General features: G+C 39.8%; 2 protein-coding genes across 3 annotated transcripts; one reads left to right on the top strand and one right to left on the bottom strand.

The window, feature by feature from the left end:
- Nucleotides 1–1,527: 1,527 nt before the first annotated feature.
- Nucleotides 1,528–11,034, top strand: clec11a (C-type lectin domain containing 11A). Its single transcript, XM_067571723.1, has 5 exons — nt 1,528–1,949; nt 7,558–7,672; nt 7,844–7,951; nt 8,908–8,991; nt 9,598–11,034. Exons 1-5 carry the CDS (start codon nt 1,857–1,859, stop codon nt 10,008–10,010), a joined length of 813 nt encoding a protein of 270 aa, XP_067427824.1. The 5' UTR covers nt 1,528–1,856; the 3' UTR covers nt 10,011–11,034.
- Nucleotides 10,883–20,287, bottom strand: selenol (selenoprotein L). Of its 2 annotated transcripts, none has more exons than XM_067571720.1 (9): nt 19,989–20,287; nt 19,210–19,288; nt 19,040–19,120; nt 18,018–18,063; nt 17,235–17,362; nt 17,029–17,143; nt 15,052–15,174; nt 12,928–13,065; nt 10,883–11,962 (listed from the first exon to the last, which is right to left on the bottom strand). In XM_067571720.1, exons 1-9 carry the CDS (start codon nt 20,086–20,088, stop codon nt 11,828–11,830), a joined length of 945 nt encoding a protein of 314 aa, XP_067427821.1. In that variant the 5' UTR covers nt 20,089–20,287; the 3' UTR covers nt 10,883–11,827. The 2 variants fall into 2 exon arrangements, with proteins under 2 accessions (XP_067427821.1, XP_067427822.1); XM_067571721.1 differs by having other exon boundaries at nt 19,040–19,093; nt 19,989–20,274.
- Between the last annotated feature and the right edge of the window lie 712 nt (nt 20,288–20,999).

Genomic DNA, 20,999 nt, shown 5'->3' with positions numbered 1-20,999 from the left:
AAACGTTAGCAGCAGCTCGGCTAACAGCCCCTCCAGGAAGTCCGGTGGTCACCAAACATCGTCGGAGAAACATTGATTTTTTTAGGTGAAACAGCTTTAATTAGTATTTTTAATGATTTTAATCTGCATGTATATTTGTTTTTGGAGAGGAGGAGACCTCTGTGGGTAATTCAGCTCCCGGGAGAAACCGGCCGAACGTCTGGATCTAAAGTTATAAGAGAAATAAACCAAACAAGTGTTAGCAGCAGCTCGGCTAACAGCCCGTACCGGACGTCCGGTCATTAATATCACATAAAAAAAGCAACAAATTGTCACATTTCTGTTTCTGTTAAATGATCAAATCATATCAAAGTTGAATCATGTTCGCTGTTATTTTCTGGCACAGAGAGAAAACAACAAGGTCAAAACAAGGATAAAACCGTTTTTCTGGGGTCACTGTGTCTTTTTCCAGACGTCTTCTGTTTGAATCCAAACTGAAGTCTGGAAAAAAGTCTTTGGACTTTTTGGAATCCAGTTTGTAGTTGAACAGCTGTGTCCAAGAAGCAGCCGTCCTGCCCACTAAAACACAAGCCAGACGCTCTCAGTCCCAGTCTCCAGATCCCAGAGCCCTGCCTCGGTCGCTTCCCCTGGAAACTCTCTGCTGGATTCTTGTGGCATTTTAACTGGCATGCCTCCTGTTACAGCCACACACACACACACATGTCTCATACACACACACACACACACATGCATGCACAGGCTTTTACATAAGGTCTGTCTCGCTTCTTTTTATGTCATCATTTCCTCTGAGCAGATTCACGACCACACAAGTCTCACAGCGCTGATTCATTTCATTGTACCAGAGAAACTTGGCAAGCAGGTCTTATATTTGGCAAAATTAATTAAAGGGCTGCGTGTGTGTGTGTGTGCGTGTGTGTGTGTGTGTGTGTGTGTGTGTGTGTGTGTGTGTGTGTATGAGGGACTTAATGACTACAGCATGTGTACAGGTATGTAGTTTGGTTTTATTTGGAACAGAAATATAAACCAGAAATTAATGTTCAAAGAGGTAAAAAAAAAAAAAAGCAAAAAAAATATAAATAATATAACTAGACATCAAACTGAGTCTAACAAACATTTCAAAGGTAAAAGGTTGAACTTTTATTCACAATATTTAAGCCAAATCAAAAACCTGTCTGTCTGTCTGTGCTGAAGAAGACTGTATGAAACGGTTAAAGGCTGGAAAAAGCTGGTAAGTGGAGCTTGAGTTGATCATCGCTGCGAGTATCAAAGTGATTCAGGTTGTGAGAATAAGATGCACAAAGCTTTGGACACACTTAGATGTTTATATGTAAAGTATATAAAGAAATGATTCTGCGTCTTAGCCAACAGAACCATCATTCATCAGAAAGCTTAAAACCAGCCTGTTTATTTACATTATGGAGATACAAGTTTTCCACAGGACAGAAACCTGCAGTGTTCACACAAAGACTGGAAATGGAGGGTGGGAGTAAAAACAAAGAGCTTTCCTGTTGTTTGTCCCGAACGAGGCAGAGAGACGACAGACACCCAGCAGACAGCAGGGATGTCTTAAAAAACTGAGATTTAATCTTCTCTGTTTCTAAGCGGAGAGAATCCTGCTGCTGCTGCTGCTGCTGCTGCTGCTGGACCACATCTCTTCTGAGGGAAGCAAGGAGGGTCAGGAGGGGAAGAGGAGTGAAAGGAGTGAGGAAGGCCGGAGGAAGAGAGTACAGAAGTCAGACGGTGGTGGACAGAGAGGGAGGGAGAGAGAGAGAGAGAGAGAGAGAGAGAGAGAGAGAGAGACTCGGAGGTGCAGTTTCTTGCTGCTGAAGGGAAAAAGCAGAAGTTTGGAAGCAGAAATGGGACCGGCCGCCACCTCGCTCGCTCTGCTGTGTTTGTGCTCTCTGGGTGTGTGTGTTCCTACTGGGACGGCCGACGCTGCACCGACACAGGTAAGAACTGTATGTTTCTGCTCGTGTGAATGTGTTCTTTATAAATATGACTTTTTTTTTTTTTTTTTTATTGGAGATGTTGCTGTTACTGTTTGTGTTTTACATTCTCAGTCAGGCTGTTTGTTTTGGGTGAAACACTGAACCCATTCACACAGTGTATGTACATGTGTGTGTGTGTGTGTGTGTACCAGGTATGCTGTTGAGCTATAAATCCGTCATATATAATGGGAAAGTAACGCACAGCGAGGGTTTAATGAGGCGCTGATCACTGGACGTGGACTTGAGTTGAGGAAAAGAATGTCACACTCGGCTCCATGTGCATTCCTCTTTTATTTAGATGACGTTTCGGCCCTCTGACGTCCTTCAAGATCAACAATAACAATAGGACTCAGTCACTGGTATGTTATGTAGGACACACCCTAGTAACACATCTGATGGTGGTTAGATAATCATGTTCCAACGTCAGGGTGAGAAAAAACAATCAGGAGGCCTTCAGCCAATCAGAACTCTTAACAAACAGTGACAGGAACCATTATGTCTAATACCACATATAGACATTTAAATTTTACATTACGTTTTTTTTGGTCAAGTGAATTCAAAAATCCATTTATTTAGAATAGATTTCTAATAGATATACAGAAAAAGATCAACCTCAGATCTACACGAACATCATGAACAACTTCATCTAAATATCCAATCAATAGAGGAACATTACAGAAACACTTCAAGTCATAATCTATAATCAATCCATGAGGTGACAGAGTTCTCAGACGGTGGATCCAACAGTGATACCTTCTCAATACCAATATATCTCAGAGAGGAAACAGAATGTGCTGCTACAGAATAATTCATGTTGTTGCATCTAATAGTTCTTCTATGTTCAGCAATACGAGTTTTCAGTCTTTCCAACGTATGAAAGGCAAGTGATGAGATAAATGACTCCTTTTATAGGGATGTTTTTACCTGTGTGAAGATGTTTAAAACTGTTACAACAGTAAGTATAATTACAACAACTACAACAACCACACCGACGGTTGTTGTCAGGGATACGTGTTAGCTCGGACTGGTACTGATTGAAGAGGAGGTAAATATGAGTGAACCAGGTGGTCTCTCAGGTTTTTACCTCTTTTATAAACCATGAGAGGTCGTTCTTTGTTTTGTTATTATTCCCTTTATCTGTTCTGCATCGTTAGAATACTCTGTTGTAAATATTATACAGTCATTTGATCTCACTGTAGATTTATTGTTTAGAGATCTGACCTAGATCTGTCTTTTATTTTAATGGCAGCATTATTTAGGACAGCTTTCTTGTATCCTCTTTGTTTTTCATGTCATTCGTGTTTCTGTGAAAATCATCAGTTTTCTGGCAAAACTGACTTAAAGGGAGACTATTTTTAATGGTAAGGGATGATTTTATTTATTATCTTCCACATACTGCACCCAAAAGTAAAAGCGCTCCACAGGATGTCGTCTATACAGTCAACAGAGCTGTCAGATCCCGACCAGTTACGCCAAGGATCATTTGAACTCAGCCAACAGCAAAGAGAAAGTATCATCTGCAGTGAATCTTTGTTCGACCAGTCACTGCTTCAGTCTACTGAAGTCTCCAATGAACTATTCAACTTTTCTGACTGACTCATAGAGAACGCCGGGTCTAAATCCACCTACATGCAATTACTCGATTACATCAGACAAAAATAGTCTCCCTTTAAAGACTTAAGGGGAAACTATTTCTTAATGGTAAGAGATGATCCGAGTCTTTTTATTTATTGTCTTCCATATACTGCACCCAAAAGTAAAAGAGCTCCAGAGAGCTACTTGTATCCTCTCAATCATCATTTTTTTCCCTTTTAATCTGCAAAACTGACTAAGAGACTATTTTTTAATGTTAAAGGATGATCTTATAGTATACTTAGTAAAGTATTTCTGGCAGTAGGTTTTCTGATCAGATCTGTATACAAGTAATTATTCTCTCTAATGATCCATAAATCTAGGAAACTGATGTGTTTGTGGTCATGATCCATAGTAAATGGGTTTTGGACCCTTTTAAAAATCAAAACACATCATCCGAGTACCTCTACCATAAGAATATATTCTCCTTGAAGCCATGATTAGAGTCAATAAACTTCAAACAAGTTAAAACATGATGGTTAAAGGAACCACCCATCAATACTCCACATTTATGAATATAAAAGGTATCTCAGAGCATCCAATAGTTGTGTTTTAAAATCAACTCAGCCAACTCCAGAGGACAGTTCTCTGAGGTCCGTCCATAGAAAGACCTTTGACCCTGGAGCAGGTCCAACGTCTTTCTCTTCTTCTCACGTTGCGTAAAGTGTTTTTCCTCAGCCTTGACCTCTTCTTGTGACTGCTTATGGTTTGTTTGGATAAAAAACTAGAACTTGAGGCTGATGAGCAAAGATCAGTTTGTTTATGTGGTCCGTTCAAGATTCCTCCAGAAATACGCTGCCTTCACTGCATCCTCTCTGTCTCTTTTGACCTTTTTGATTTTCATTTATTTGAACTCTCTACAGAGCTTCTCCTGCATGTCTTGATTAGCCTTGAAAATGTCATTGAACTTTTCTTCATTTCTGATTATTTGGGGTAGAGATGGTTTTTTTTCTCATCAATTGATTTGTCCAATTCATTTGTGTCTTTTTTAAGTTGAGTCATAAGATCACACCAGCGTCCACAGAAATCTTCTGTTTTTTTGCTCAGCATGGGTTCCCTCTGCCAGCTAAGACCTCAGGGAATGACTCCTTGTCTGATGTAATCGAGTAATTGCATGTAGGTGGATTTAGACCCGGCGTTCTCTATGAGTCAGTCAGAAAAGTTGAATAGTTCATTGGAGACTTCAGTAGACTGTAGCAGTGACTGGTCGAACAAAGATTCACTGCAGATGATACTTTCTCTTTGCTGTTGGCTGAGTTCAAATGATCCTTGGCGTAACCGGTCGGGATCTGACAGCTCTGTTGACTGTATAGACGACATCCTGTGGAGCTCTTTTACTTTTGGGTGCAGTATGTGGAAGACAATAAATAAAATCATCCCTTACCATTAAAAATAGTCTCCCTTTAAGTCAGTTTTGCCAGAAAACTGATGATTTTCACAGAAACATGAGTGACATGAAAAACAAAGAGGATACAAGAAAGCTGTCCTAAATAATGCTGCCATTAAAATAAAAGACAGATCTAGGTCAGATCTCTAAACAATAAATCTACAGTGAGATCAAATGACTGTATAATATTTACAACAGAGTATTCTAACGATGCAGAACAGATAAAGGGAATAATAACAAAACAAAGAACGACCTCTCATGGTTTATAAAAGAGGTAAAAACCTGAGAGACCACCTGGTTCACTCATATTTACCTCCTCTTCAATCAGTACCAGTCCGAGCTAACACGTATCCCTGACAACAACCGTCACTGTGGTTGTTGTAGTCAGTGTAATTATACTTACTGTTGTAACAGTTTTAAACATCCTCACACAGGTAAAAACATCCCTATAAAAGGAGTCATTTATCTCATCACTTGCCTTTCATACGTTGGAAAGACTGAAAACTCGTATTGCTGAACATAGAAGAACTATTAGATGCAACAACATGAATTATTCTGTAGCAGCACATTCTGTTTCCTCTCTGAGATATATTGGTATTGAGAAGGTATCACTGTTGGATCCACCGTCTGAGAACTCTGTCACCTCATGGATTGATTATAGATTATGACTTGAAGTGTTTCTGTAATGTTCCTCTATTGATTGGATATTTAGATGAAGTTGTTCATGATGTTCGTGTAGATCTGAGGTTGATCTTTTTCTGTATATCTATTAGAAATCTATTCTAAATAAATGGATTTTTGAATTCACTTAACCAAAAAAAATATAATGTAAAATTTAAATGTCTATATGTGGTATTAGACATAATGGTTCCTGTCACTGTTTGTTAAGAGTTCTGATTGGCTGAAGGCCTCATGATTGTTTTTTCTCACCGTGATGTTGGAACATGATTATCTAACCACCATCAGATGTGTTATAGGGTGTGTCCTACATAACATACCAGTGACTGAGTCCTACTGTTATTGTTGATCTTGAATAACACCAGAAGGCCGAAACGTCATCTAAATAAAAGAGGAATGCACATGGAGCCGAGTGTGTGTCACTTTTTTCTGACATAAATCTGTCAGTCACATGATGGGACTCGGATAAAAAGTCCCACAATGTAAATCATTAGATTTTAGGGTGAAGACTTGGTTTGAGGTTAAGGGTAGGATTAGGGTTTGGGTAAGTCTCCAGGAAATTAATATAAACTCATGTAATACCCTCTAAATGTAACTGTCTGTGTAGGAGGGACTCATGTGTTGCAGAATCACAAGACAATCAGATTAATTTTGTGAAAAATGATGCTAAAAGTTCAATTAAAGGATGTCATCAATGTCATGTGAATGGTATTTGTTGGCTGATCTACTGTACACAATGACATCATGGATGGACAGACATGTTGAAGATAATAACGGTACAACAGCGGTTTAAGTCTGGTATTAATGATGACACACCCAGAACAGAGAAGCTGCTCCACCCGGCAGGTTTTTCTTCTCTTCAGGTTGAACATGTGTGTCAGACATCTGAGTGAACATGATCCCAGTGATACTGTGATACTGTATGATGATGATGATGATGATGGCTTTGCTCTTACTTACGTGGTGCCAAACTAAGATGGGTTTGATTAACATATGAGGTTTAGTTTACTCATCATAAGGAGTTGTTCTCAGTCAAGCCTGGTAAAACAACCCTGATGCCATCATGGTGATGTCATCGGGGTTATCTTGAGGCTGAAGTTCTACTGACGTCTGCTAGATGCTCCAACTGGCTCCCAATCAAATAGCGTCAACTTCTCTGGAAACACTAAATCAGTTTTTGACCAGAGTCATTCTGGTCTCAATCTCTAAATTCAGGCCCTCTAATAAGTGTGCTGGTGTTTATTGTGGAATTTTTTCTCCGTTAATAAGATTTGAAGACTTATAGTAGCTTTGATGTCTGCTGTGTGGGCGCTAATTGACAGTTGGCTCACCTGCTAACACAAAATTAATGTTACTGGATTACGTTACCTGCCCTCGTAGCAAAAATTAGCTAAAGTAGCTAAATTGGTCCGAGGTCTGAGGTAGCAACAACCGCACTCCTTATGTGGAAGATGGCGCCGACCAGAAGCTGCAACTCTGAGCTTCAATGAAACCAGCAGGTGATGTCACACCTCACTACGTCCATCTTTATATACAGTCTGCAGGATGGAGACTGCACATTTACACCGTCTATGTAATAAAATGGGGGTGTGGATGGAGGGAAATGTAGGTGTTTACCAGGCAGGGAGCTGCTAAGGGTTGCATGATGGGAAATGTAGGATCCCTACATTGACCCATACTAAGGACTAATAGTCAGGATATCTTGACCTTTGCTGCTTTGACTTTGTCTGTTCTTTTTTTTTTTATAATCTGCCTCTTGTGAGATGCTGCAACTTCATGGAATACCCCTTTAAATGTGACAGAATCAGTATCTGATAAATGTGGACATAATTGTGATTTTTTTTAATCTCTATGTATGTGTGTGTGTGTCAGGCACTTGTGTCAGAGGTGAAGAAGACGAGGGGCGATGTTCCCGACATTCTTCCAGAGCCTGAACCAGAACCGACCAACCCGGTGTCAGACTTTGAGAACTCATACAACTACGTCTGTGCGTCTGCATATTCACATCCAATTCAAATTTAAACCCTTAAAACTTACTACTAGCTCTTTACTTTAACGTCGAACAGTAATATACACTCTCTTATGTTCTCTTTCTTGTTTTTTTCCTCCTTTCTGTTCTCTCATACCGTGTTATATTCTATTATATTCTACCCCACAGTGTCCAGACTAGCAGGTATGGACCAGGCAATCCATAAGCTGAATGTTGGTCACTACACCCTGGATGTTAAAGTCAGCCAGCTGATGGACCGTCTGTCCAGGATGGATTGTAAGACAGTCACATCATCGCACATAAACACTGATTACATCCATATTTACAGATTATTTGTTATATTTTACCCTGTCCATATATTATACATGTCTGGCGTTCCCTATGAGTCAGTCAGTATAACTTTCAAGTGTACAAATAAAGGATTGTTGTGTCGCCCCCTTGAGACAAAAAGTTTTTTAAAAATGCATTAGTCTTCCAGATTTTATCAAAACTTGCAGTTCTGATGTGAAGTGTAAGACATTGTACAGAATGAATTAAACAGATGAATGAAGGATGAAACTCCATAATTATCACTAAATCCATCATGGGTTTAATTATAGTAATCAGTGATGATGCGATCAAGTTAAGAAAGCAGTGCCATTTGCCACTGAAGACATTTGTTGTGGATATTTTGAGCGACGGTCAGCAGTGGAGAAAGACGCACACGAGACTTTTGATGTCTTAATGCTGAAAATGTTTATTGAAAGCACTCGGCCAAGATCAGTAACAGTAAACACCAGAGTGTTCTGCTCTGATGCCGTCTCTTTCTGTTCTGTCCTCTGAAGGTCCTCGTCTTTATCAGCCTACAATATGAAAAATTAGTCTGATTGGTTCACTAGTTTCTAAACAAGGGACTGCACTTTACCCATGACCGTTGTAATTTCAGCAGTTTTGGTTTGAGCGTCTGTCATCCACCCATCTGTGTTGTTTAGCGAAGCCTCCTCTGACCTTGGTAACCATGGAAACCTCTCTAACAGACAGTTGAAGTCTCAAGGAGAAGATATCTTCATCTCTGATTAAGAATTACAGTGTGACGTCAGAGCCAAGCTTGACCTGATGTGACCTCTAAAGATGGAAAATTCCATAACAACATTCAGCTTAGAGTTCAAGGAAAAGTCATGAGAGGAATAGCTGCCCTGTACTGTCTCATGTTTTCTTCTCGTTTCTGTTGTTTCTCGTCACTAACGTGGCAGCTAAAGTCGGGGAGCTGGAGGACAGCATCCGGGAGGTCTATCAGCACAGCAAGGACAACCGCAAGGAGATGGGAAGACTGGAAGGTATCAAACTGAGTTATTTTCCCTCAGATCTCTTTCTTACACCCCAATTACTGCTGAGCACATGGTTGAAAAATGATCAGACTTCACTGTATCTAACGGACTATATATCTGTGATTGTTACAGAGGGACAGTATTCAAGATCTTTTATCACAGTGATGAAATAAACCACAGCATCAGTCATTATTACGCTCTGTGTTTGATTTAAGTGGAGTTGCAAATTATTTAAAAAAAAATCTAAAACAGGAGGGTGAATATTGGATTTACATTCATCAGGTCGCCAACAACAGACAAGTTAATGCTGATGTTACTCTGAGTGTAAATAAGCAACATTTACTGACATTCATAACAACTACTTTATAATAGTTCAATATTGTGTTCACAGCTCTTTGTGCTGCTCCAATATAGCAAAAAAGAGGAAAAAAATCAATCATGACTCCTTTAAAGACCTAATGAGATGCTGTCTGCCACAGTGTCTTCTCTGAAACTACCACAAGGGGGCCCCAAAGTCTGAAAGTTTAAAAATCTATGACAGTGGCTTTAAACTCCCACAATAAAGCTTCTACGTAATTGTGATAAAGCATCTGTCTTGTTTTCTCTGATTTTTAGGTTGCCAGAAGGGACGCAGGGTGGGATACAAATGTTATCTGGTCTACAATAGCTACGAGGACTACGCCGGAGCGTCCAGGAAGTGCATGGAGCGTGGCGGCCGCATGGCGATGCCCCGCGACCGCAAAGAGCAGGAGGCGCTGGCCGACTACGTCAAATCCTTCTTCCACCCGGGGAACTGGCCCGTCTGGCTGGGCATTAACGACCTGCGATCTGACGGCATGTACGTCTTCGAGGACGGGACGCGGGTCTCATACTTCCAGTGGCGCAAGCACTTCCTGTCCAGCCAGCCGGACGGAGGGAGGCGAGAGAACTGTGTGGCGATGTCGTCGGACGACGGCGACTGGTGGGACCACTACTGCGATCGGGCCATGAACTATCTGTGCGAGTTTGACGACAGAGTGGCACTTTAAAAAAATGAACTCTTTGCAAAATAGCTGTACTCTCTCACTGCCTTACTACTACCTTACACTTTATATTATTAAATAACTTATTTGGCTTTAAAGACACTTTCCTCAACCTAAAGAATAGAAAGTTTCATCTTGTCACCTCTGACCTGCTGTGATGTCACCGTGTACCGACACACCCTGGAGTACACGTCTACATCACTGCAGGAAGGTGAAAGGTCAAACCACCGGAGGTCAGCAAAAACAAGATTTTCAGGGTTTAAGTTCCTCTTTAAAGTACAGACATGAGACTAACCGTGTTCATTTCTACATAGAGTAGAAACTTTTTTTAATACAAATATCTGTTAGGATTTAATTTCAGTTGGACCAGAATTGTTTACAGCATGATAAAAAAAACATTTAAATAGAATGTTAGGTTTTTACAATGAAATATATATTTTTAAATGCGCACAAATTATTATTCTGCTATTTATCTTGATTAGGGAGGATTATTGATGCAGCTGCAGTGATATGAATGTAAGCCAGTCAGGACTCAGCTGTGATTTCACACTTGGAATTCAAAATATTTGTTCAAGTCTCCAAAAAAGGGAAATGAAAAGCCGGGGAGGCACGTCTGGAAGACTCAGCACGCGTCGGACCTCCTGAAGATATAAATCAGCGTGTATTTGGGTTTAACAGGAATTAAGCAACACTTCTCTTTTACTTCTGATCTGATGAAACTGTTGTTTGAACAAAGTCTGGGTGCCACTTTCCTGTTAATCTGCTGATTCCTCAACATTTCTGGCCAGTGCAGACCAGCGTTTTGATCTCATTGCTGAGTCCGCTTTAACTCTCCCATTTATATAAAAACGAGAAAACTGTAAATAAAAGGCTGAATGTAAATGTTTTTCACAAATCTTTACTAAAGACTGACACAGTTTACAGCATCATTTTCTGAAAAAAAATGTTCAAAAGGGTATAACAATGATTTGCAACGATGATTTTTTTGATACTGGTGCTGATAATAAAATGATACCTTTTTGATATCTTACTTTGAGAATTATAGATGTGTTTTTTCCAAGGACTCCTCTTTCATTCAGTTAGATGTTGTCTAAATACCTGCAACCGTACAAGAACTTTGTCTAAAAATTGGCTAAATTGTGATTTCAATCAGGAACAATCTGACCAGATGTTCGATTACAGTTTGATACTCGATGTTCTTCTTCTACTTGATCAGTAACAAAAAGGCATTAAAGGTTCAAAGATCGAATCTATAGCAGAGCAGCAATATCTTTGTACTGTAAAAATCCTAAAGTACAGTCTACAAACCAACCTGCATTAAAAACAGAGGATGCAGCAGCAAAGATTTCTCTTCTCATCATTTCTACAAGCCATGAAGTTGGCAGTGATGACAACATATTACATAATTTATGAGTAATAAAGTCATTTGTACCATGAGGACACCGAAACACCTTTAACGTAAACCTTGATAGATGCTGAACATTCAAGATCTGGTTACAATTGCAAATCAGTGAAACATTTATATGATATAAAATTTAAAAAAATTGAATTACATTGTATTCCAGTTGTACTATTTATTTGAAAATGCTGCCATTACAACACCGGCACAACAAAAGGAGAGCAGTCGTCTTTTCCGCACAGTTTAGCATCGGTCACGCCTCTTCATGATGTCATGAGTGTGAGACGTGACGTCATTAACGTGTAAGTCAAAGAGCCGCTCTTCCTCTGTGGTGTCAGTGCTGTTAAAATAGAAACCTCTCTAATCCCTGACGTAACCCGGGCTCAGTGCGTCTGTCGCAGTTTTTTTTTACGTATCGATGTTTCTACGCAGAGTCGGCGCCGCCCGCAGGTTCGGCCGCCTGCAGGATGAGCTGCACGGTCGGTCTGTCCAGAGGGTTTTTAGGCCGGTGAGAAAGGAGAACGTTCCCCGCTTCGTCCAGCAGAAAGTCTCCTCCCATCTGAAACAGTAAAACACGTTCAAGCTGCATTATTTAAAACTTCATATTAACACAGAATCAAATGGATATAAATGAAGAAGAATTATCACTAAACTCTGCTGCTCCTCAGAGCTTTTTAGCCTCTTTTGGTTTAATGTTTTTGTTTTATGTCCTGCACGTTGACTTCAGTACAGAGGTATAAAATGGCAAAAACATATTTAAGTATTTAAATTTTAAAGTATATAAGGAATATCTAGTCCCAACTATCCAAGACTATCTGACTGGAAATTTCACTTGTCTTGAGTGACAATTTAAATTTTACTTTTGTTCTGGGTCATTTGTAACAGGATACAAGATACGTTACAGAGCTAACACAAAGCTATCAGAGAGAAAATAAGTCCAGTTTAATCACAAACTGTCTGTTACTGAAAATCTAATTAAGAAAATCTTCTAGTGCTTAAAACTGTAACTAAGAATCTGCTTTGTCTTTTGTTTGGAAATTTAGCTGCAAAATTTATACAAAGTTGTATCTTGATGATCATAACTCTGTTATCAAGAAAACTTAACAGATTATTGAAACAGAATAGATGAAGATGCTTCTATGTAACAGGATGTTAGGGTTAGAAAGCCTCAGGTTTAATGTGCAGCAACTGGAAATTTGATTAATTTGAACTGTTTGGGAGTAAAATGCAGCACTGAAGCACAATATTAACTGACATGATTAACACAACCCTGCTTTATCAACAAATCTTAAGGTCTTGTGTTGTTCATTTATTCAACTGATATTAAGTTTACATGGTGCAGATTCTAAAACGTGGCCACATGTACTAATCCAGACATAATGTAAACACAACACACGAAGAAGAGGAAGAAGAGAGAACCAGCAGCTGATTTTTTGCCCCTGATGCTGCCTGATCAGATCGATCTGATCTGTTTCCTGTGTTTTAGTCGTTGAGATCAGCGTCTCCAGCGTCGTCCGTCTGTACCTGATAGATGTCTTCCAGCAGGTGAGGGGGGACGTCGGGGAAGTCTCTGTCCACGGCTCCGTACTCTCCGTACTGCAGCAGGCAGCCGAACCTCATCACCTTGGTGTAGGACGAGCCGAGGCCGAAGCTCCTGTAGACCTGCGCCAGAGACGACACCGTTGGCTCATATTTCTTTCGGCAGGTTTATGGAATTAAAAGTAAAAGTTGAAACATCCGCTCTGGATTCGCCAATATGAAAAGTATTTGCTGGATGACCTGATTAGTAATCGGCTCTGTTTTGCATGTGGAAAATCTTCTCTGTCTCCATATTTGGTCGACTGCCCTCGTTTCCATCTCACATCTGCTAACATCTGGTGGTCGACTTTTCAGAATAGATGGTTTGGAGGTTTGGAAGCTTTACTTTTATGACCTACCATCAAACAGCTGTTAAATCCTCTGCTTCCCTCAGCTGCTGCTTTTTTTTTTTGTTTGTGCTGATTCATTTCTGGTTTCCATAAGTTGGTTTCCTCTTTAATATTTATGTACCGTGACCAACCACCAGCGTTGAATAAACAGTATATAATAAAACTGAGTAAACCCCCTTTATAATATCACTGAAATGTTAAAATGATTCAAAACTGTATCATCTTATAATACTTGTAGTATCTTTAGGGTGAAATGTTGAGTATTTGATCTTATTTATAATAAAAAAAACAAACAGGTTAGACAGACTAAATTAAAATACAGGCCTCAAAGTAAAACCTCAGCGCAACAATAATTACCTGTGACTTCCAATTAGGATTAATTGCCTGAAAAAGGTTATAAAAGAACCTGTGAACAACTTTCTGACTTCTGGCCTGGGTTGTGTCTAATGCAACATGGCTCCATATGGTGAGGAACTGCCTGAACAAGAAACCAGATAGTGAGACTTCATAAAGACGGGAGAAGACAAGGAGACATGATGTTGTTTAAATACGGGTATGAGCATGGGTAACCAGGGTAACCAGGGTAACCAGGGTAACTTGGCTAAGTCGGCAAACATACATCCATGAGCAGGCTACAGGTATGCTACAGCTAAGTGGTGCACTGCCAATAAAAGTGCTAGCATTATTGTTCTATACGTCGGAGTTCGTAGATTGTTCCACTATTTTTTTACAGTAATTGTTTGGGTCAGGGAGCACACAGAACCATTACACCCCTACGGGAGAGGGTACAAGATCATCAGTAGGCTGCTGAACAGAAGCCAAAACACAGCTGCAGGAAGACCCATACTACCAATAACAGAAGGTGCAGCGGCCGTCCTCTGAAAATGACGGCACACACGATTCGCTATTTACGCAGCCTTGCATTGAAAAAGAGACGAGCAAGTGCTTCTGACTTGGCACAAGGATTATCTGTGGAAACTGGTGTTTCAGTGACTCCTCACACAGTGTGAAGGACACTGCAGGAAGTTAACCTCTACGGACCACGTCCAACAAGAAAACCATTGCTCACTAAAACAGCACAAAACTGCTGCAAGATTAAACTGAACTTAAACATGAAAAGAAGCCTGAAGATGAATATTAGCAGCATGTTCTTTGTTCAGATGACACCAAAATAAATGAGTGTGGATCAGATGGTGACCGCATGGTGCCGACCGTGAAACATGGAGGTGGGAGCGTGCTGATACGGGGCTGCAGCAGTGCAAAAGGTGTAGAGATGACATTTATAGATGGCACTATGAAAGCAAGGTTGTAAAACCCAAATACTCCTAGTCTCAGGAAGGTTGGCAGGAGAGGAAATATGTCCCTGACCTGAATCCAACAGAACACCTTTAGAGTATTTTAAAGAGGAAGGTAGAGCAACAAAACCCCTCCAGCAAAGAGCAGCTGAAAAGAACCATGTGTGAAGGACGACAGAACATCTCTCAGCAGATTTGGGCAGAACTGGTATCATCAAAGACCAGGAGGATCCAATCTGTCATCAAATATGAAGGCAGGCGTACTAAATATGAAAAAAGTCTCACTAATGAAGGGTGTGGTGACTTTTGTTGCAGTTCGTTCTTAAATATGGACCTTTCATTACAGTCTGAACAGTCAAATGAATTGGTTTAATTCCTCTTGTGTTAAATGAAACTGTATTAAATGGAAAGGATTTGTAATGAACCTTTCTTTGTGGATCCAGCAGCATGTCGAAGGTGCATCCGGTCTGCTGCAGCCACAGCCGAGCCCCCGCCACGCCGCCGAAGGAAACCACCAAGACCCGCACCGACCGAGCCTCCAGCGCAGCCTGCAGAGGGCAAGAAAATAACATTTACAAGCTAAAACCTTCCTGTTTTTACTTCTTAAGGGTCTGTTTCACTCACTTCTCCACATTTTTGCTCAACTGCCAGGAAGTTATTTATGTCAGAGTCAATGAGGCTGAGTGAAGAAAGACACTTTGGAAACTTGTTGGAACCTTTTTTGAACCCAGAATGAAGGAAAAAAAAGTCCAAACGTTCATTTTTTGATGTAAACATGTGACAAATACCTCAGAAGAAGTTTGAAAATGTCAAGTGAAGTTAATAATAGTTTTCCTGTTAAATTTAGATTGTTGGTCTGTGAAGTGTCAGTGAGTCGGTTGAAAACACGTCTCTGCCTTTTTAACCTTATAGATGATAAAAACTGAAGACGGTGGCTGATCCGACGCTAAATAAAGAACAAGCAGTGTTCCTGTACTGCAGCCAATCAGTGCTGTTATAATAAGTCTGATGAGGACAAATGTGAGATGTCAGAATGTTTCATTCAATCAGTTGTTCGGCTGCTTTGATCAAATTTTACAGGAGGATAAAGATGGAAACTCTAAACTTCCCCAGTCATAAATGGAGCTTTTTTCATAACCAGTAACCCCATGAACTGATGGTTAGTTAACGCTTTGGTCCCTGGACTCAGTTACACAACTGTGGGTATCAGTTAGCGGTTAGCCTAGCTTAGCATGCTAACGACTGCCTCTTGTTTTTGAGCTGTGTCTGTTTATCAGTGTTACAGCTGTTTTCAGCTAAAGCTGCTTAGAAAGTCACATATATGACGTCATAACGTAATTACATTTATACAAGATCTTAAAAACTCAAGTAAAGAACATGAAGTCAAACTAAACTGACTCCAACCAGATTTATCTTTTTTTCAAGCAGCTGCAGAAAATCCTCAACATGCATCTAAACATCTTACAGGCTGTTGTAGAGACTGAAGTATCATGAATAGAGAGACGATCCACAAACCAGAATAAACTCTTTATTCACTTTAAGTCTGTTTTGACAAAACAAAATCAAACTTAAATAGTGAAGTTAAATCATTTGGAATAAAAACAAACGACGAGAAGTTCCCCTGTTAAAGAAGAAGCTTTCACAACTCATTTACAACACTGTCACAACTCATTTACAACACATTAACAGCACATTGACCAACAGTTGAGCTGTCAGGGTGGAGTTATTTCCCCTGCAGTGATCCAGGGAGGCTAAACACTGCAGTATGTAGTCTATGCAGTATTAGCACCTTTTTTAATCCCACGTTTCTCCTTTAACCTGGGATTAATGAATGGAGTCTCCGCCAGTGTACTGCGAGCTCGGCCTGAGTTGATCCCCTGCCGGGCCTGAACATCAGGGGATTATTTTTAAAAATGTATTTTAAGATGTGAGGCTGCAGCTACCAGAGCGTCCCGCCGACCATCAGAGAGCAGGAAGAGAAAACAAGCACGACACCCGCGGAGACATGAGAGCAGCTGCTCGCTAACAGCTGCGTGTGTTTACAGCAGAGAGCAGGAGGGAGGACGTCACACAGCAACACTTTCACTTTACACACAGTAATATATAACCGAGACAACATATCCATACAGACGTGTTTTAAACTAACAAGCACCGAGTCTGACTCTGTTATGAGCGAGATGCGGCGGCGGGAACATTCAGTAAAGTATAGCGCGGTTGGCTTGTCTATAGCGCAGTATTAACTTTACCTACAGGACGCAGGTTTTATACACTAAACAGCTTTTTATGATCAACACAAAACGCAGTTTTAAATTTCTGCACGAAACAGAGCGGCGAGATGATTCAAACGGTTAAAATGTGTTTTTCTGAATGAATAACTACCGTCAGATTAAAGACAAACTGACCTGACTGGCCTCCAGCTCGGCGACGTGGTCTCGTCACGGTAGTCATCCAAAATGTCTGATGAGAACCAGCAGCAGCTTCTGTCTCTGATCCAGGTACCGACCCAGACTCACACTCCTATAAAAACACACAACACACAGCACTTCAAACTAGCTGATGGTCTGAGCTGGTTCGTGTTGTTGTCGGTCTCATATTGATCAGGACTCACTCTCCGCTGCGTCCATCAGTCAGCTGAGTATCAGGACTCAGACTGTCTGCCGTCTTTACTCCTGACAGCTGCCCGTCTGTCGTCTGCAGACCTCTGTCCACACTCTCCAGGAAGGAGTCCCACTCACTCTACACACACACACGCACACGCACGCACACACACGCACGCACGCACGCACGCACGAGGGTAAAAACAAAAAGTTCCAATTAAATCAAATCAATCATGTTCTTGGATTTAAAGTTACGAGTGCAGACAAATAAGTTATAATAAAGTAAAACTTAAACACATGATTAAAAAACAACTAAACATCTGTTGAATGAGCACAGAGCAAAGTTCGGACCAATATGTTTTTATCTTAGCAAGGGCTAAAACGATCGATTATTTTCATTATTGATTAATTGATTAGTTGTTTGGTCCATAAAATGTCAGAAAATGGTGAAAAATATCTTGTTACTGTCATAGAAACTAGAAAATATTCACATTTGAGAAGCAGGAACAAGAGAATTGTGGAATATTTTTGTTAAAAATGACTCTAAACTATGAATCAATAACCAAGAACACATAGAAACTGTTTAGATCGTTTTGCAGTGGATGCAAACTGTTTTTATGTTGATTTATGAGCTGTTGATTGTGTTGATTGTGTTGATTGTGTTGATTGTGAATCTAATAAATATACTTGCACAGTGCAGTTAAACTCTTGCTCATATCGCATCTTCTTCATGTGTTTGAAACTGAATTTTTACGTCTCAATACAAACTAAAAGTTCTGGTGTAGCGTTCGGACCTCCAGCTGCAGGAGCTCCTCCACCTGCTCTCGAACCGCTGCGACGCTGTCAAGATACAACACAAGGTGTGAGACGCGCTTTCATCTCCATCAATGACTGATCAGACACAGAGAGAGATATATCACGTTACTCAGGACCAACATCTACCAGCTGGAACCATGTTTATCTTTGTCTGTCTGTTTTCAGGAGTGTTTTGATGATGACATCACATTTGGATGTTTTCATGTTGAAAGTGTTTCAATGAGTGAAGATAAATATGATGAAAACAGGAACTGATTCATGGTTGAGTCTGTTCAAACAGTCTCGACACAACTGGTTCCAGTGAAGAACTTTCCAAAGACAAACAGGTCGTCTCTTAATTCTACAATATAATTGAATTAATTATCTGCAGTGATGTGACACGACAGTTTCAGTTTAACTTCAAGGCTGCAACCAACGATTATTTCCTACATTAATTAGTCTGATAATCATTGTTTTGTCTTTATAATGTCAGTAATTAGTGAAGAATCCCAGTGTGACGTCATTGTCTAATTAACACCCCAAAATATTCTGTTTACTTCCAAGTATGACAAATAAAAACATTAAATTCTCACATTTTAGAAGCTGGAACCATCAAAACTTTAGTTTTATTGTTTTTTTTTAAAACAGACTGAACTGATTATTCAATTATTAAAATGAGTTTCCTACTGATTATCTGTTGATTGACTAACTGATTAGCTGTTGCAGCTTTAAAAGAAAGAAGCTTGTGAGCTTTACGGCCCTGAGTTCTGCCTCACAGGCTCTACAGGCTGCCGTAACCTGGACTGCGTTAAAGTCCTTTTTTATCCTCTAGATCGGGGTTTATGTTTATGATTATAACACCTGGGATCAGTTTTTTTTAGTTTAATGTATAATTATTAATTTATAACCTCATCTCCATCACAAACATAACAACTGAGAATGATTCAAATACTGAAGGGAATGAGGATGTGACTTTGTTTATTATTATTATTATTATAATTATTATGATGATTATACTCACTGATAAGACTTCTGCCAAATAGCTTCCGCTTCACTCTTCTTTTTCACTCCGAGGCTGTTCAACAGGAACATAAAACAGTGACTATCCAGTAGAAAAACAAACATGTAGACAGAAACAGCAGATAGATTTAATTAAACTAAAGCCATCAGTGCACTGAGAGCCCCCCCCACCTCTTATAGAAGTTTGCTCCGGCTGTGATCAGGCCGAATAAAGTGGTGATTTTATACGGGACGAAATTCTCCAGAGAGGCTGTGTGAGAACAAAGAGACGTATTATTGGTTAGAAAGATTTAAACAATGTCATTGTGTTGGCAAAGAGCATGACAGGGATTACATTACACCACCTTCATGCCAGTGGGCCTTTTAATCCACAGACTCGATCACACTGATCTGCTTTAACAAATACACAAGAAGCAAGTTGTCCAGCCGAGATGTGAAATATTCAAAAGGACATTTGTGATCTAATAATAAAATGTTAGAATAAATAGTGTAAATACGATCCCAGACTTCAGTCATTTTTCCACCATTTTCGTGCTTTTCATGCTTATTTGGAACAAAACATAAATTGTACAACATAAATAAACACTAAATCCGAAATAATCTGATATTTTCTTCAATTCGGCGCAAATATAATCAACCCAGAAACACGAACTGAACTACAATTTTGTTTTTTTATTATTGGTTCACATGTTTTTCCGGCTGTCTTCCGTTTAAACGCCCAATCAAACAGCACAGCTATTAAATCAATATTAAAGTTGATATTTCAGTAAATTAACTGTTAGTTTAAATCTTTTTTATGCCGAATTACACATCAGATCAAACGACATCACACGAGATAGTAAACTATTTCCTCCGACGGTTTCACATTTAAATGGAGACAAATCCCATTAAAACGTCTCATTTCCAGTGAAGTCCGCCAGTAGAGGACTTCCTGGTCCTGCAGGTCTTACCTTCAGCATCCTGCTGGGCTTTCTGCAGCAGAGCTCTGCTCAGGTTCACCAGCAGACTCAGACCACCTGTTAGAGTCTCCTCTGACACATCTTCAGCCATGATCACCTTCCTCACCTTCCTCACCCTCCTCACCTTCCTCACACACACACACCGACTACTGTCAGCGACACCGCAGCTGTTTGTTAAACATGCGTCCTGATCATGTGACTACGTCACGTGGCGCCACAGTAAAACCTTAAACAAACTCTCAATGGATGTATTGAACCATTCTTCTTCTTTTTATTTGTTTTAGTGGTGGTTGGCATCCAAAATGTCGCTTTACCGCCACCTACTGGATCTAAACCAGAGTCTCCGCTGATTAAATAAAATAATAATAATAATAATAATTCCCGCGCTCTCTCTGCTCTATAATCTCCATCTTTCAGGTGTTTGAGAGAAACTAAAAGCTTCTCTCAACAGCTGCTGCACATCTTCTCCACAAATCTCCCGGCTGCATTTACATTTATATCAATTTTCTCCTCCAGCAGTTAATCACCAAAAAAAAAAGGCCAAAAACTTCAGCTGATGTTTATAAAATCAAGACCCCGCGTGCTTCCTGACTGATTCCTCCTCAGCTTCTTATCTCTCATCTTAACATTTCTTACCTGCTTCCTGATGCTCGAGTCTCTTCTGAGATCCTTCAGACTGATTCAGTGTTTATGCAGCATCTAGTGGTGACTGGTGGGAGAAGAATTTACTGTTTAAACTTAAAGTTATCAGTTTTAAAAAAATTAATTGATTTAAAAAACATTTAATTAAAAGTAAAAATCCTGAAGCCAAAAGTTTATTCAAGTACATAAAAAAGATGAATGTATGATATAATAATTAATAATATAATAATCCTGTAATACTGCATATGTATGTAAATAATATTAATCTGCAAAATAACTACAGGAGCCAAATAAAAGAAGTCAAATATTTTTCACTTGACTACAAATGTAGTGAAGAAGAAGTCATGGAAATACTCAAGT

This window comes from Thunnus thynnus, chromosome 18 (genome assembly GCF_963924715.1).
Source record: "Thunnus thynnus chromosome 18, fThuThy2.1, whole genome shotgun sequence".
Lineage (NCBI taxonomy): Eukaryota > Metazoa > Chordata > Actinopteri > Scombriformes > Scombridae > Thunnus > Thunnus thynnus.
This window is presented reverse-complemented; position numbering and strand designations above follow the sequence as displayed.

Bases quoted from the DNA above. Each gene is read 5' to 3' on its own strand.
- clec11a (XM_067571723.1), top strand. From the start codon at position 1,857: ATGGGACCGGCCGCCACCTCGCTCGCTCTGCTGTGTTTGTGCTCTCTG. The intron at 7,673-7,843 runs GTGCGTCTGCAT...TCTACCCCACAG, and splicing joins GAACTCATACAACTACGTCT to TGTCCAGACTAGCAGGTATG. The intron at 7,952-8,907 runs GTAAGACAGTCA...CTAACGTGGCAG, and splicing joins CCGTCTGTCCAGGATGGATT to CTAAAGTCGGGGAGCTGGAG.